This window comes from Lagenorhynchus albirostris, chromosome 18 (assembly GCF_949774975.1).
Source record: "Lagenorhynchus albirostris chromosome 18, mLagAlb1.1, whole genome shotgun sequence".
In the NCBI taxonomy this organism is placed as follows: domain Eukaryota; kingdom Metazoa; phylum Chordata; class Mammalia; order Artiodactyla; family Delphinidae; genus Lagenorhynchus; species Lagenorhynchus albirostris.
Window position 1 is genome coordinate 3,919,453 of NC_083112.1, and position 17,151 is coordinate 3,936,603.

Sequence of the window (17,151 nt, forward strand, 5' to 3'; positions counted from 1 at the left end):
TGCTGCAGTAATGCCCCATTCCCCCCTCCTCCCCAATCCCTAGCCGGAACTGAATTTTTTTTATTGTATTTTAATTAATTTAAATGTAAACAGCAGCTCGAGGCTACCATATTGGACCCAACTCTGCATGCCACCAGTATCATCCTCCTGGATGGATTGCTCCAATCATTTCCAAACTGGAATTGCATCTGTTATTATTCTGTTCTTGGTCGTCCAGGATCTGTTCTCCCATAAAAGCTGGACTATTCCCTTAAGAACGTAACTCATACCATTTTACTCTCTGGTTTCCTGTCGTAGTTAACAGAGAAATTCAAGCTCCCCACTATGACCTACGTTAATTGGCCCCTTCTTACTGTCTGGGCGCTCTCCCCAGAGTCTGCAGCCAGACTGGCCTTTGTGATGGTCTTTGAGCTCATCATTGCTGTCTGTATTCAGACTGTTGGCCAGTCCTCTGCCTGGAACGCTCTAGCCCAGATGTTCACTTAACTCACTCCCTTGAACTATTGCGATCTGCTCAGATGTTACCTCCTCAAAGAGGTTTTTGCGGGACTCCCTGTCTAGAGTAGCAGCCCCGTCCGTCTCTATTCCATACCTGTCTATTCCATACCTTCTACGTCTTTGTGTGTTTTTGTCTTGTCTCCCTCACTGTACTGGGAGCTCCACGGAGACAGGGATCTTGTCTCCCCACTTCCCGCTTTAAAGTAGGCTTTAAATAAATATTTGTCCTGTAAATAAAAGACTAATGTTACCCCTTTCACAGCTATCATCTCTGTTAGAATCAAAGCAATGGTCTCCTGTGTAATCTCAAGTGTTTCTTTATTGAGGCTTTTCTTTAAAAGTGTCGTCTTTATTATTAAAGCAATCTTAGGGCCAGTTACTAAAATGCAAACCCTTACAGTTTTGAATAGCTGTTTGCTAATACATCAACTTGTGGCCTTCTCCAGCTTAACGTAGCCTCTTCTTTACTTTTCTGATCATTGTTTTCCTTCCTTCCTTTTTAATGAAGTCCTGCCTGAGTTTTGATTCTCCCTTCACCATGTCTCCCCTAGGCTTTGAGATTAATCCTTTTGAAGTCAGTGGCCACCCTAGGATGACTGTCACGGTCCCCAGGAGCAATCCCTGGGTTTAGGCCAGTACCTAACGCAGCCCGTGATGTCACTTTGTGGGTTCATCTGTCCTTATCCACAAATTTACTTATCTAGCATTAGCAGAAAGGGCCTGCCCTGTGGCTGGATGCAGGGTCCCACCATTACCAGATTTTCCCTGTGATGGTACTCGGTCCTTATGGTGTTTGCGAAACTAAAAGGATCTCGATTCTTTAATAAGAATCAGATTCTTCAACAAACAGTTGGGTAAATTGGTGAGCCCAGATATGTGTGTACAACAGCTACTGGGTTGGAAATTTGAACAGAAAAATCCCTATACACTTGGCCTGTAGGCCACAGATGAGCATAAAAGAGAATAAAAGGGGATCGGCAGTGTCACCCCAAGAAACTATTTCTGATCTTAAAACAGGCTTTGACCCCTCAGGGTACAGACCAGACTTTTCACAGCAGGCTAGCGGACCCAAACTAGACAATTCTCTCAGAGTTCTGCCTTAGTGATTGTTAACGTACGCTGTCATAGTCATCCTTACGAAGAAAAAATTGGAAAGCTATAAAATTAAAACTTCGGAATCCTAGTTGTATTGTCTCGCATCTCTCACTGGGTTGTTTGCATTCACCCGTTTATAGACTCCAGAAGTTCACGCAGACGTTGACAGAGAACACAAGTAGTGAATACTCTTTTCAATTCTCTGAGTTCAGTAATCACGAACTCATTTTGTATCATGTAGCTATCTTCTGCTGTTGGCCTATAATTCCAATTTAGCAAAAATTAAAGACGACTAGTAAATGAACACATGGAAAAGGTCTAATACTGGCGCCCACAAAGATAGATTCATATGTTTTTATACTGTTCCTTTTTCTAACTGACAAAAGGGAGATTTGAATCTGTATGAAAATGTAAATTTGCACACAGATCGAGGGTTTGGTTGTTCGGTTTGTTGGAAACCTGGTTTTCTTTGTTTGCTTCACTTGGCAAAAATATAAGGTGAAAAAATGCAGAGTTAGAAAAAGGAGGCATTAGAATCGCAGACAATGCAATTTTCGAAATTCCCTTACATTTCGATCAATGTCTCTAAAGTTCTGTTTTTACATTCTGAATAAAATAGGTTGCAGTGCTCTGCTCTGGAGGGTAATTGTAACCTCTTTGTTTTTCAGATACTGTGCTGGCCAATGGTCATGCCACAGACTATTTATTTGTTGGAAATATCGTTTATACGGTAAGTTTACCTGTTTATTGAATCTTAGATGGCATGTGTGGGTTTCACCTCTCCCTCTATATAAAGCCTTTGTCATTATGACTTATTTCACATCTTTAAACTATATATTATAGATTCCTTATCTTGCCTGGCAAAAGGAATGAAGCTACTCTTTTCTATTTTCTACTCTGTCTCCGTATTTCTGTTCGCCATCGGTGTACAGGGAGCCAAGATTTGGCAACACGTAGAGCTCAGAGTGCTTGTGAAATGCTTACCTCGTATTTGAGTGAAGATTATGCAGAGTTAAGATTTCTGGACAGGTGATCAGCAGATTCCCCCATTCTTCAGATGACCGTTTCACATGTACTTGGGTGGGGGGGGAAGAAAAACAAAACCAACACCAAGGGAAGGCGATTTCTCCCAAATCTTCCAAGCTAAGAAAAGGGCAAAGTAACTATTACTTGTGAGAAGTCAATCACTAAAATGAGGGCTTTTCTTATAAGAACCTGCCTGTAATTTTCCTAAAACTGACCCCCAGAGAATTAGCTACCAAGATAGCACTTTCAAAGTCCAGATGCCACGGAGAAACTGCCTCTGGGGAGGATTTGGGATTTCTTCTGGGAAGTGAAAATAAGTGAGGATAACGCATTTCCCAAATTCCTCTTGCTTTCACAGTATGTCGTAGTTACTGTTTGCCTGAAAGCCGGTTTGGAGACTACAGCTTGGACAAAAGTGAGTTTTCTCCAGAATTATTTCTCTATCCACTATAGATATTTTTTATGGTGTAGTAACTTTTTAAGCCCCAGGAAAACAGTAAACAATATCTAGCTGCCTTATCTTAAATTTTGCATGTAAAAATTGTGGTTTGATCTTTATCAGGGCACAGTTACAATCCAGAGTTCCCTGATGATTCGTTTGCTGAGCACTTAATACAGTTCTAAGCTGTTCACAGTCAGCTCATTTCCAGTGTATATGTGCATTGTATTAAAAAAAAAAATCACACACACAAAGAAAATACAGAAGGACAGAAAGAGGAATTTTTAATTTCCATAATTTTACCACCAAGATATAGTTACTGTTAATATTTCCTGTACAACCTTCCAGACTTTGTTCTCTGTGTAGATTTTTAATAAGACAACGTATTACAAAACAGAGTCTGGGCTTCCCTTTTGGCGCAGTGGTTAAGAATCTGCCTGCCAGTGCAGGGAACATAGGTTCGATCCCTAGTCTGGGAGGATCCCACATGCTGCGGAGCAACTAAGCCCATGCGCCACAACTACTGAGCTCGTGCGCCATAACTACTGAAGCCCACACGCCTAGAGCCCGTGCTCCACAACAAGAGAAGCCACCGCACCACAATGAAGAGTAGCCCCTGCTCACCGCAACTAGAGAAAGCCTGCACGCAGGAACAAAGACCCAACGCAGCCAAAAATAAATAAATTTAAAAAAAATATATATATATATATATATATATGTACCTCTACAAGGTCATAGTTCATGATTAAAGACTATTGAGTTTTATCAATATCCCATCCCTTATTGAATCAGTCCCCAGTTTTGGACATTTTGGTTATTTCCAACTCTTGAGGATTATGGCCAATGTTTCACGTTCGTCTCTGCTGTTTGAATAGGCTTCTGATTCTGTGCTCTTTAATTGGGGGTGGGGTGGGAGGTGAATGTGGAAGCAGAGAATTCGTTGAGAGACAGAGGCAATGAATCCAGGTGAGAGGGGCTAGTGGCTTAGCCTGGGACGTGAGGAGGTGGCGAGCAGTGGTCAGATATTTTAAGCAGCTGCCAGAGGCTCATGCTGGATTAGATCATGGAGTGTGGCTGAAAAGAAGTCAAGGATCGACCTAGCAAGAGGACAGAGGAGAAGAAATTCGCAGCTCAGCAGATGCTTAGAGTGTTATCGCTAAGGGGTATATCCATTCCACATTTTTTAAAAGTTCTTTGGAAAATGAACAGAGTCTCAAAATAATAAATAAACCCATCTTGTTCATTTTGTCTGTCCCACGCCCTCTTACCAGAGCAATGATACCTTATTTATTCCACTCCAAAGTGGAGTGAGCACTGGCGAGGGACAGAAAGGAGCCTGGTGGCACTGTAGGATGGGTCTACAGGATGGTCAGCTGTGGTGGAAAAAGCACTTTCCTCTTCAGGATAGTTTGGGGCCACTAGTCACTTAAACTCTCAACTGGTGTCTAGTAGAAATCTTTCCATAAAGAAAGGTGGCGTGGACCCAGGGCTGCTGCCGCGGCTGGTGCAGGTGGCTACTGGCTCAGCAGAGAACCCTGCCTGAGTGTCTGTTTTCTCCTGTAGTTCAGTCACCTGGCCGTCTGGGGAAGCATGCTCATCTGGTTGGTGTTTTTTGGCATCTACTCAACCATCTGGCCCACCATTCCCATCGCTCCAGATATGAAAGGGCAGGTCAGTGCTATTAACTGTGGGCTTTCCGTGTCTCTGGACAGGTTGGTGTTGCCAGCTTCCGTCAAAATGTATCAGGTGGGAAACAAACCAAATCAAAGCTCCTGGAAGAGGTTGTCCAGGCCACAGAAACAGCCTTGGAAATTATGACTGTTACGTAAACTGTGGACTTAATGACCTACCGGGTCCCCATTTCCTTAATGAATTGCGTGTTAATTACAGGTCTCATGTGTACAGTTCACGGACTTGGGAAACAGGAGATGTTTTGGGTCATTCATAACCCCATGATTATGCTGATTGTAGTTTCGATGTTGGGTGTTATTATACTTTGATTAGGTGATAATTAGTCACCTGTGAAGGATAGATCTAACCACTCTACTAACCAGATCATTAATTAAGCAGAATATCTCACTGTTCATCTCTTAACTGGAGGGGCTGAGATTGAAGACCTTTACGCTAAAATCTAAAATCCTTTAGATTTTATTTTTTTCGTCTTTTATATTATCTTTGTCCAGTGTTTGAGATGGACCCATCACCACTGACACCCTGGGTCTTAGGATCCCACAGGATCGGGTCTGAAGAGGACCTTGAAAGCCCTGGGTTCCGAATGCCCTCAGTTTACAAATGAAGCTGTAAATTTTGTTTTACAGGGAAATTTTTCAGGGTTTACAAAAGAATATGTGATTGGTAGCAAGGGACACAGAATGTTTATGAAGACATTGCGTTTTCCTTTTTCTTTACATTTGAACTCCTTTGAGGTCTCTGCGCTGGCGGTCCCTGGCTGGGCATGTCCCTTTTCACAGGGCAGGCAGTCGTGGGGCAAGGGCAGCATCCCGACTCTAGTGCATTCCCCGGGTTCCCAGGACCCCGAGTCTTCCAAATGGCCAGAAGCCTACTCGCCAGGCCTGCCTGGTTCTCTCCCCGGATCCAGGCCCGGAGCGCACCCTTGGGCCCAAGGACAGCTTACTTTGTAGGGGGGTGATGTGTGCTGGGTCCACTGGAGGATTGCTCTGGGACACCCACCCACGTTTGCATGAGGACGCTTGTACCGTGAGTCAGAACCAAGCGTGGGAAGAGAAGGACTGTGGGCTGGGGGCTTCTGCTGGTTCCTGCCCCAGGACTACATAGTTTAGGGGCAGGCCTGTGCATGGTACATCAGGCCACCATCTTTGCCTCACTTACTCTGCAGAAATGAGCCCAAACTCTGGGCCCCCCCAAGTCTAGATACATGCCCAGCAGCTGTTCCACGTGAGGTCATGCTGGGTGGGCTGCTTGCTTTTTTTACTTGGTGAATCCGCTGATGTACCCCAGGGTGTCTGGGACCTCCTCTGAGTGTGGGTGCTGAGCAGACAGATGTGTCCTACAGGGGTGGCTTGTGTGTCCCCAAATGCATCGTTGCCTTCTCTAAGGCACGAGGACAAACACATAACACACTTTTCAATTCCTTTCCAAATACAAGCGATGGAGGAAATTCACTGAATGAATCAAGAAGATTGTTTTGTGGCAAAACAAGCATTTCCCAGCAAAGATACTTGGCTCACTTGAATCGGTTCTGTTTTAAAGCAAGAAAGGTATCCACAGTCATGATCACTTGGTAAGGTTTGGTGCCTAGAATACCTGCTTCATGGTCTTTCCTTTTGGTTAAGGATAGATGTGGCCCGATGAATATTTCATTTGGGGGATTTTGTGGTGCAGGACGATGAAAGGCACTGACTGCTGTGGACAGTTTCTGAAATTAGAGAAGAGTGACAGCTGATAGGCTGGAGTCAGCTGACAGGTGACTGGCGACAAAGCCCACTCCTTTGACAGCCCCTCCCAGTGCCGTCCACGGAGGGATGCTCTAGTGACCCCTCTGTGTACGCCGGCACCAGGGACTCCAGTTCAGACATTAAGATGGTCACCAGCCGATCAGGAGGTTGACTTTTGAAGTGTGGAGGGACCATTTACCGTGTAGTCACTGACACGCCACGTTTTCAGTGTCCGGGTTGCATGCCTTGTGGTTTGAAGGCGCAGCATAAATGGTGAAATTTCCATAGCTGGGGACTTCCCGAAAAAACCGAATGAGCTATTCCTACCATCCAAAAGCAAAGAAATTGTAATATTAAATCACATTTCACTTGGGTATAAAAATTTTTTTTTTAACATAAACCACGTCGTTTCAGCGTTTTGGTTGGTTGGTCTGTTTCCATGAGGCCGATGATGTCGTTTTGAAATCAGCCATCGCTGGCTGAGACCGAGGTTTTCATTAGACGTGGAAGGAGATATTACTGTAATTTTCGCATTCCGGGGCGGCCGGGTGGGTAATCCGCTGTCTGTGTTGAAAGAGCTCTTTCTTTTCTCTCATCTTGCTCCAGGATGGAGCTCTCAGTGGAGACAGGGTGTCAGAAAACAATGTCAAGGCCAACTTTAATGCTCCTTCACCCGGTGTCTGCCGCCATCATTCTCTGAAAAGTGGTAGGGAAGTCTTTTTTTTTTTTTTTTTTTAACACTTATGAAGAATCACTTGGGTGGAGAGTGGCTAAACAAGCCTGAAGTCTCAGACAGGCTTTCTGCTGTCTCCAGAGGGGTGATGTACTGTCATAAACAAAGAGGGGCCGTCAGTGACAGGAGGCAGCTCCTTTGGGGGAAGTTGAAAATATGGCCGAGCCACGTACATCCCTTTCGTTCCAGGCTGGTGCTGTGGACTAAATGCCTGTGTTCCCCTCGACTTCATGTTGAGAAGCCCCGACCTCAGCCTCCAACATGGAGGTAGGGCCTTTGGGAGGGATTGGTGATCTGAGGAAAAGAGGCCCGAGAGCCAGCTCACTCGTTCTCTGCAGTGTGAAGATACAAGAATCTGAAAATATATGTCCATGCGCATACATGTCACTGAATCACTTTGCTGTACACCTGAAACTGACACAGTATTGTAATGCAGCTAGGCTTCAAGTTTTAAAAAACGCTTGACAGAAACAGCAGGGGAAAAAAAAGATGCAAGAAGTTTACACGTCTGCAACCCAGAAGAGGGTCTTCACCAGAACCCAGGCAGGCTGGCACCTGATCTCAGACATCCAGCCTCCAAAACTGGGAGAAATAAATTTCTGCTGTTGATAAAGCCACCCACTTTGTGGTATTCTGTTTCAGCAGCCCAAGCTGACGAAGACGGTTGGTGTATGCTTAGGAGTGATGGTATTCTGGGAAAAGGCTGCTTTTAAAAAATTAGTGTTGTTATTATTATAAGAATGTTTCTAGTGACTTTTATAAACCATTTTCTTGTCGTTCATGAAGCAGTAGGGTTTTGGCAAAGGAACATGGTTCTTTTGAGCTGTGGAATTAAACTAGTGTCTGGTGGCAAACGGCATTTCTCACTTAGGAGCCGGAGATAGACCTCACACAAAATGTTCTGTCTCTTCGTAGCATCCTAAACTGTTGAAAAGATACATTGTTTCTGCTGGGGTTTCCTAAACCAATTCGATTGACCATTTCTTTGTCTTGTCCACGATATGTGGAGTTTTTCTCATGAGGAAAAGGCAGGTTTTGCCCTGAGTGCAAAGGGAGGGAGGGCTGTAGTGTGGGGGGGATTTTCCACCATCAAAGCATCTTCATCTTCCCTGAAGCACCTCACAGTGTGGTCCATGAAAGCCAACCAGTGAGTCAGGAAGTCCCAGTGGAAATTTCTCGAATCAAAAGAGTCCTTTGGGGCTTCCCTGGTGGCACAGTGGTTAAGAATCCACCTGCCAATGCAGGGGACACGGGTTCGAGCCCTGGTCCGGGAAGATCCCACACGCCACAGAGCAACTAAGCGCGTGCACCACAACTACTGAGCCTGAGCGCTAGATCCCGTGAGCCACAACTACTGAGCCCGCGAGCCACAACTACTGAAGCCCACATGCCTAGAGCCCGTGCTCCACAACAAGAGAAGCCACCGCAATGAGAAGCCCACGGGCAGCAACGAAGACCCAACACAGCCAAAAGTAAAGACAAACAAATTAATTAATTAATTTAAAAAATAAAATAAAAGAGTCGTCTGTATCCTTCCTCTCCTGAGAACAGTCAGCATTTGTGGGACCTTCAGGGGGCACCCTGTTTTTCCATTTTCCTAGGCCCACAGTGAATTCACCTAAAGTGAATTAGAAACTTAGAAACTCTGGTTGTGTCTCTCCTGGGTGATGCCACAGCCCTCAGCTGGGGAAAAATATGTGATGAGGTTTTGCCATACGGGACCGTGTGTTTTCCTTTCTGCCAGTATCATAACCATGGGTTATGTAAGCTTCTCCATGGTGGGTCCCCATAGCCAAGGCCGGTCGGTGAAAAACTATCAACGTTCTTTAGCGCAGAGTTGCCTGCTGAAGTCGGGCTTTGAATTAGAGAGGTAAGAAAACTTGATCTACACCTGGATCAGGAAATGGGCTTTTATTTTCTTCATGTATTTCTCAAGGCTTACTCTGGGGGTCTCTGAGGGTGTGCCTCTTATTTGACCTTTGTTTAAAAGTCAAGAGACTTGCCCCAACTAGCTTTGGAGCCTGTGGTAATCACTTAACCTGCTTTAATTTCCTTATCAGCAAAGTCAGAATACTGTTACCCGACCTAATTACCTCAGAGAACTGTGGTGGAGATATAATAGGAGTACCTGTGGGAATAGTAAGACATGCCTGTTCTTCTTTATCTTGCAGTGATTAATTATTTTCTTGAGACTTTGTAAATAGGAATATTGTGACTTAAACTCCCATTTCTTTTGTTGTTGTTTGTTTTATTTTTAACATTTTACAGGTTCTTGATGTGAAGTTTCTTAGTAGGGTCCACTGACCACCTACCTCTGAATCACCTGGGCTGATTCTTAAAATGACAACCTCCTTCCCCACCAAAAAAAAAAAAAAATGTACTTGAAACACACACAGACACACACACACACACACACACACACAGACACACACAGACACACACACACACACACACACTCACTCTCTCTCTCTCTCTCTCTCTCTCTCTCTCTCTCTCTCTCTCTCTCTCTCTCTCAGAATCCCTGCACCTGGAGCCCCAGCCTCTGAATTTTGATGTCTTCTGACTATTCTTCCATTTAAAGTTAGAGAGCCCCTGCTCACAACACCTAAAATATGACCCCATGACAACGTTCAAGCCAGTGCTGGGGGCTCCAGGAGAAGACAGCATCTCTAAATGTCCACCAGGGCCCTGTTTCTCTGAGCAGTGGGTCTGTGAGGGCCGGCAGGTGGTGTGGTGTCAGCTGTAAGGCCCCAGCTTTCTAAATAGGATTATACCCGAGGGCGTTACGTCGTTTGCCACGGAAAAATACTCCTCACCCACTCCGATGCTTTTCTTTTAAAGTTCTTTTCATGGCTAGTAAAAGAGGGGGAAAACCTTTCACTTCAAAGCCTATACAGACTGCTAACTCTGTCTGCAGTGCCAGGCTCCAGGCTCCAGCCAGCTTCTGACATAGGGCAGCCTTTTTTTTTTTTTTTTAATCCTAAATCCAGGACTGAGTTTACTTTTGAGTTTTATATACACACTTTGTATACATAGTGCAAATCCCGATGGACTACAAGTAGGCAGGACGAGGGCTGGTTGTCACGGTGCCGCCCTTGGATCAAAGAGATTAATTCCTCATCTTCCCTACGTGCTGGCTTTCTCCTGGACTTTGCAGCTGAGCAAAATCTCAGGCCTGGGTATTTTCCGTATAAATATAAAAAGAGCGTTTTTGTTTCCAGGTTGCATGTGCTCTAGGAAGTAAGCCGAGAAGCAGAGGTAAGGGCCATCTCTGCTCGGAACATTCCAGAACATCTGTGTTGGCCAGAGGCCAGCCGGAGGGCCAGGAGAGGACCTGTCCTCAGATTAACTTCCGTGGCGTGGGACATGGTCATTTGTCCCCAGTACCCATCCTGCTTCCCCCTTTGGTGAGGGGCCCAGTTTGTACCCCATTCCAGCTCCTGTGCAAGCACCCAACTGCTCAGGGAGCCCTTTCCACCCCTAAGTGCAGCAGGGAGCTTGATCCCAGCCCCATGCTGTCATGGGTGGTTCAGAACCCTGAAGGAGACGCGAGGAGACATTCGCTGGGGGTTTCTGGCAAAGAAGCATGTTCGCTCCTGAAAGAAACCCATCAGAGACGTGACCTGTCATGCGCAGCTGGTAGAGTTGCTTGGGGTTGTCGTCCACCACAACGAGGGACACTAGCTCCAGAATGCGACTGCCGCTACGAAAGAACTGATAGAAACAGCAAAAACAGGCAAAGTCTCTTACACAGTTGTCCAGATAGCAGATGCCGCCGGCCTCGAAGGCTACCCCCCGAGAGGGCCCTCCCAGGAGCGTCCTGCCAGGGCGGCCTAGCCTCAGTGAGAAGCAGGTGTCAGGAAACACTCTCCAGCCTCCTGTGGATGTGGGGATGTTTCTCTTATGTTCACAAGTATAAGGGCAACTAAGGAAATAGGTGATTTTTAAAAAAACAGGCCTAAGGCTTTAATATCACATGTTATATTATACTCAAAGTTAGGTGCTTGTAGATTTATTTAAGGATTTGGTAACGAATTACTCGAGTGTTGCAATTATGAGTGTTTTAGATGATACCATCCCAGAAACACCTAATGTGAACATCGTAAATTCATTGGAATTATCTTTAATACAGCAATATTGGACAGAGTTGGTCCTATTTTCCTCAAAGAACGTATTTCAGGAGCATGGGGCCCGGCTAGGGTGAGAAGCGGTCAGCCTGGTAAGGTAGGAAGTCCTACCACTCGAGACTTGCCTCTTGGTTTGAAATAACTTTCTTGTGTGCGGATCGTGGCCAGATTACTGGTTGAAGTCCAGTTTGCATTTTGGTTTTCAACTTGTGCATTGTGTGTGATAATAAGACTGACTTACAAAAAGGAACATGCTGTGTTTCTGGATGACATTATTATCTGAAAAAATAGCGATATGAACAAAATTAAGAAGGTAGGGACTTCCGGGTTTCTCCGTGTCTGTACCTCTTGTCACCCACATCCAGGGTCCCTGCATTCATACGCGTTTGCCCACATCCAGGGCCCCTGCGTTCATACGCGTTTGCCCACATCCAGGGCCCCTGCGTTCATACGCGTTTGCCCACATCCAGGGCCCCTGCGTTCATATGCGTTTTGCCCCCTTGAAGCCTCCCCACACTAAGCCCTAGAAAAAAATTACAACTACAACAAAAAGTTCTTCATTGATAATGAAAAGAAAAATCAGAAACATTCATATGAGCAGGGCTATCTAGTGGAGTGCTCAATATAAATATAGGCCTATAGATATTTGGGCTCTGAAAATCAGAAAATTCAGGTATCTGACAAGAGTTCCATCCGAAAATGGCTTTTGTAGTCGCTACATGTCATGCCAAGCTGTTTGTTTTTTTCTCTCCCTGATTACCAAACAAGGAAGAAAGTGTGTTCTATGAAATCGTTCGCCCCTCAGAGTGATTCCAGATTCTCCCTACAGGCAGGGATGGGACCGGCACCCGCTGGTTCCTGGTTGCTTCCTGCAGGTCCGCAGGATCAATCAGATCTAGGTGAATGTGGCCGGACTCAAACTTCTTTCCTATTCACTGCAAATCCTAATGGTGAAAGTGGGATTTGAACTAGATTAACCTAGTGCCTAAGAAATTTATCAAGTTAAGTCTGTTGTTCATAGTAGCCATAATTGTGTTATTTCTGAACCTCAGTTTCGTCAGGTATAAGTAGTAGATAATATCTATCTTTGGAGTTAATAAGGACATGAAAGAAAATAAGGCATGTAAGTAATAGTAGGTGATGTCTATTGAGAAAGTACTATGTCCCAGACAAAATATATGTTCATATACGTATGTTCTGCCTGTGAAATTACGTATATAATGAGTTAAGCATTAGCTCATCTGACAATCGACTCTAGAACCGTATGAGCAAACGAAGGCTTCGAAAGAAAGAACCAGTACCTCGGTCAGGCTGGGGAGAGGAGTAGCTGGGACTTTCCAAGTCCCCTAGACCTCAGGGTACGAACCCGCACACCTTGTCATGATGGCCAGCACCTAGGGTGATGGTTGGTGCAAACCAGGGGTCAAAGAGATGTCAGTCACTCCTTCTTAAAATTTTGCTTTGATTAAATTGTATCTGAAGTGACTTGCCCTGCAGTGTAATAGAATTTTTCAAATATAAATGTAGAGTTCCTTTTCTTCAGTGCTTTACGGAAAGCCCTCATTTTCTTAGCTCTGCCTCCGACCCTCTGCACCGTTCTCTCCATTTTGGCGGTTTGTTTTATCTTGGCCTCTCGTTTCAAGGATGCTGTGCGCTAATTCGAGGCCAAGGCGGCTTTGATTGTGAGTTATTTTTCTCTGGGGTTAAAGGTCTTGTGGTGGTGTTGGTGTTTGCCATTCATTCTGATGTTAATTTTTTAAATATCTGTCAGCAAATTGAAGTACACGTTACACGCTGATTTTGTTTGTTTGGAACATTTATACGCCGTGGTCGCAGAGTATGTTTGATGTGGTTTTGAACTTTTCCTTTCTCCAAACATGTGGAATTGTGCATGGGGGGCCTGGGGTTGAGGTTCTCTGCAGGGATTTACTTCTCAGACATCTGCGGAGGGAGATGCCTCGTCTGGTGACCAGAGCTGTAGTTCGCCCCACCTCACACTCCGCCAAAAACATGCGTGTTCTTTAGGTTTGTTCTGTGTAAGAGATAGAGAGGTGTCCGATAAAGGCCACTAGATAAAGGATTCGTGCAGGAAACGATAACAGGGTAGGTTAGACTAAGAAGGGAGAAAATAGAACCATAGCACGCTAGGAAGCGTGTGCCCAGGTTTCCCCATTTCGTGTAAATGAGGTTGCAAAGCCCTTGTCGACAGCATCCGGAGCATCAGAATAATGGAAGGACTTAAAGGAAGTGAGAGCTTCAGGTATTGTCATTGCCTTTGGCACTGCAAGATATCAGATGTTCAGTGAGGAAATCGTGAACCGGATTAAGCAGCTGTCGTAAGTCTTTGGCATTGCTTTGGTTAAAGGCAGGAAAAGAGAAATCTAGGTTACCTGTGTCTGCAACTATAGTGCACTTCCATTCACAAGTTTGTTTTTTGTTGTTTATTTTTTTTTGGCCACACCATGAGGCTTGCAGGATCTTAGTTCCCCGACCAGGGATCGAACCCTGGGCCCCTAGCAGTGAAAGCGCCGAGTCTTAACCACTGGACCACCAGCGAATTCATTCACAGATTTTTAAAATTATTGCAACCTATTTTTTTTTTAATTTTAAGACATTTTATTATGGAAAATTTGAGATGTACACAAAAGTAAACACAAATCATTAGTGCAGGACAACGCGTCTCTTATAAGGAGATGGCCATTGATTTCAGAGTCTTACTTGATAGAAAGGCAGGTCCGTCCTTAATCCGGCACCCCGTTCTCCTTTGTCTCCAACCTTGTTCTTTTCTAAAAATCTAATATACAGGGCTTCCCTGGTGGCGCAGTGGTTGAGAGTCCGCCTGCCGATGCAGGGGGCACGGGTTCGTGCCCCGGTCCGGGAAGATCCCACATGCCGCGGAGCGGCTGGGCCCGTGAGCCACGGCCACTGGGCCTGCGCGTCCGGAGCCTGTGCTCCGCAGCGGGAGAGGCCACAACAGTGAGAGGCCCGTGTACTGCAAAAAAAAAAAAAAAAAAAAATCTAATATACATTTTATTTATTTATTTTTCCTAATTTATCCCTACCCCCCTTTGGTAACCATAAGTTTGTTTTCTATGTCTGTGAATCTATCTCTGTTTCGTAAATAAGTTCATTTGTATCCTTTTTTAGATTCCATATATAAGCGATATCATATGATATTTGTCTTTCTCTGTCTGACTTACTTCACTTAGTATAATAATCTCTAGGTCCATCCATGTTGTTGCAAATGGCATTGTTTTGTTCTTTTTTATGGCTGAGTAGTATTCCACTGTATATATGTACCACATCTTCTTTATCCATTCATCTGTCAGTGGACATTTAGGTTGCTTCCATGTCCTGGCTATTGTGAATAGTGCTGCTATGAACATGGGGTGCATGTATTTTTACAAATCATGGCTTTCTCTGGATATATGCCTAGGAGTGGGATTGCAGTAGCTCTATTTTTGTTTCTTAAGGAACCTCCATAGTGTTTTCCATAGTGGCTGCACCAATTTACATTTCCACCAACAGTGTAGGAGGGTTCCCCGGTTTTGATAAAGGATAGAAACAGAAAGAAGGGCATATTTAGATGTGCAGGTCTTTCCCAGGGTGCTGTGAAGGCAACCCCACCCACTCAGCCCAGCAGCAGCAACATGGGTGCAGCGGTATCTCCTTGTCTATCACCTGCCCTACATCCAATTCCCCCTTTTCTGGTCACAGCCCCCCAGTCCCATCCCCTTTTTCAGAACGCACATTCAAACAGTGCTGGTTCTACCTCTGCTCTACCTCTGGGTCTGGACCGGACACCCAGGACTAGTCAACTGCCAGCTTCATCTCTTGGACCATGGCCATTGATTCAGGGACAGCATGATGACCCACCAAGGCCACTTAGAGAAATTCAAGGATTTTTTTAATAGAAACTAATAGAGGAAGGGGAAAGCTCTCTTGCCGCTGGGTTTGTTTTATAGCGGGGATGTCATCAGCCTGGAGCTGCAAGGGGCCACCACCAAGAGAGTGCCTGGCTGGGGATGAATCGAGCACAGAGGAAAGCTGAACTGAGAGATGATGGCATTGAGTATGTGCCTGGATCCAGCTCTGCCTGAAGCTGGAGCTGTCTCTGAACTTTCAGATACACTAAGTCAGTATACTCCCTTTTTTGCAGAAGACAATTCAAGTTGGATTTCTGTTACTTCTGTAAAGAGTCCTAATGAATGAAGAAATCATTAAGTTACAGATACAAAAGGTAGAATCAGCTGGGTCAAGTTAAGGTAGTGAGAGCTCTCCTATCCCTTCTGGAAAATTGGTTATGTTGCAGAAAAGCAGCTGGTGAACTTTCCCTACTGTGCATCTTCCAAGTCGTAAAGTCAGGCTACCAAGGGGCTTTACCTCCTTTTGTGGCCTTCCTATGCCCCTCCCCTGCCGGCCCCCACCCCCCCAGGAAAAAGAAGACATGCTTCGGTAGAACTGATTGTTCAAAACAGAGATGGAGGGAAATAGAAGTTTTTCTAAGAGGGCCTTCTTTCTCTCTGCAGCCAAGAATTCAACATGGCTCAAAGTCACATGGTCCTGAGTAGCACTGTGCAGCAGACGTATAATGGGAGATGCATCATAATTTTGAATTTTCTAGTGGCCACATTAAAAAAAGGAAAATGAAACAGGTTAAGTTAGTTTTATTAATATAGTTACCCCAACATTTCCAAAACAGTATCACTTCAACATATACTCCACATTAAAAGAAATTACTGAGATAATTGACATCGTTGCACTATATCTTTGCAATCCAGTGTGTATATTGGATTTGCAGCGCATCCCAAGGCAGACCTGATCAATTTCAAGCGCTCAATAGCCACATCTGGACAGACAGTGGCTAATGTATTGGACAGCCCCGCCCTTCACCAGCAGATTCACTCTCCAAAGCTAAATTTAGTGCAGGCAAGATGAAGAGGTGGGAAACCCAGGCTCAGATAAGATTGGGGCTTGGGAGAAGCCTGGCCTCAGGACCTTCCCCTGCACCAGGGTGTGAGTTGCCGACTTTGATTTCCGTCACCTACAATGAAAAGGGTCTCGGCTCTTACACAAGGCTTTCCCCTAAAGAATAAAATCTGGGCACCCCTGAGCTGTTCATCTCTGCTTATTAATTGCTTTAAGCAGAGTTTATAAAGCAAGATTTACGAAGCGTGGGTCTGACTTCAGGTAGTTTTTCCAAAGTATTGGCTAATTCCCCAGCCACATCCTCCTGAATGTGGGAGGGAAGAGGCCAGGACATGGGCCTTTGGTTTCTTTTCCGACCTGCTGCAACCAGCTGAGCAGTTGTAACATGTGCCGCCAAAAGTAAACTAGGTCTGTGTCGAACAGGTAGTTAATATGTTCAACAGGTGGCAATTTCTAAGTAGGATTTCTTAATTCCTAAGATTGTGCGAGCACTTCCTCCTTTTTCTCCTTCTGGAGTTTCAGGCCCCTTCCCCCATCATTATGCTGAATCCACACCCTGTCCTTCTCCTACCTGTGTCTCCTTCCATCCAGTTCTGGTCCTGCCTAGTTAGTTGCTATGGCATTTCTTGCCTGGACTATTGCAGTAGCCTCGTGACTAGTTTCTTAGCGTGCAGTCTGTCTGGCCCCATCGTTCTACTGCAGCCAAAGTATTTCAAAACATAAGTCTGATGGAGTTGTTCCCCTGGCTTCTCGTTGCCCGCAGGGTAAAGGTCCAGGCCACTTGCCAAGCCCCTAGCCCTGTGCAGCCCTCAGCCTGCTCCTGCCCTACCTGCACTGGCCTTCCCTCACTTCCCGGCAGGCCTTGCTTGGGCTCCCACAATGCGTTTG

The 17,151-nt window shown here is 45.2% G+C and overlaps 1 protein-coding gene across 1 annotated transcript in view; it reads left to right on the forward strand.

The window, feature by feature from the left end:
* Positions 1–17,151, forward strand: part of ATP8A2 (ATPase phospholipid transporting 8A2) — a 439,475-nt gene that overhangs the window by 311,129 nt on the left and 111,195 nt on the right. The window contains exons 30-32 of the mRNA XM_060128800.1: positions 2,262–2,323; positions 2,978–3,034; positions 4,622–4,733. Of these exons, the coding sequence (XP_059984783.1) occupies positions 2,262–2,323; positions 2,978–3,034; positions 4,622–4,733 (231 nt within the window). The remainder of the gene's footprint in view (positions 1–2,261; positions 2,324–2,977; positions 3,035–4,621; positions 4,734–17,151) is intronic.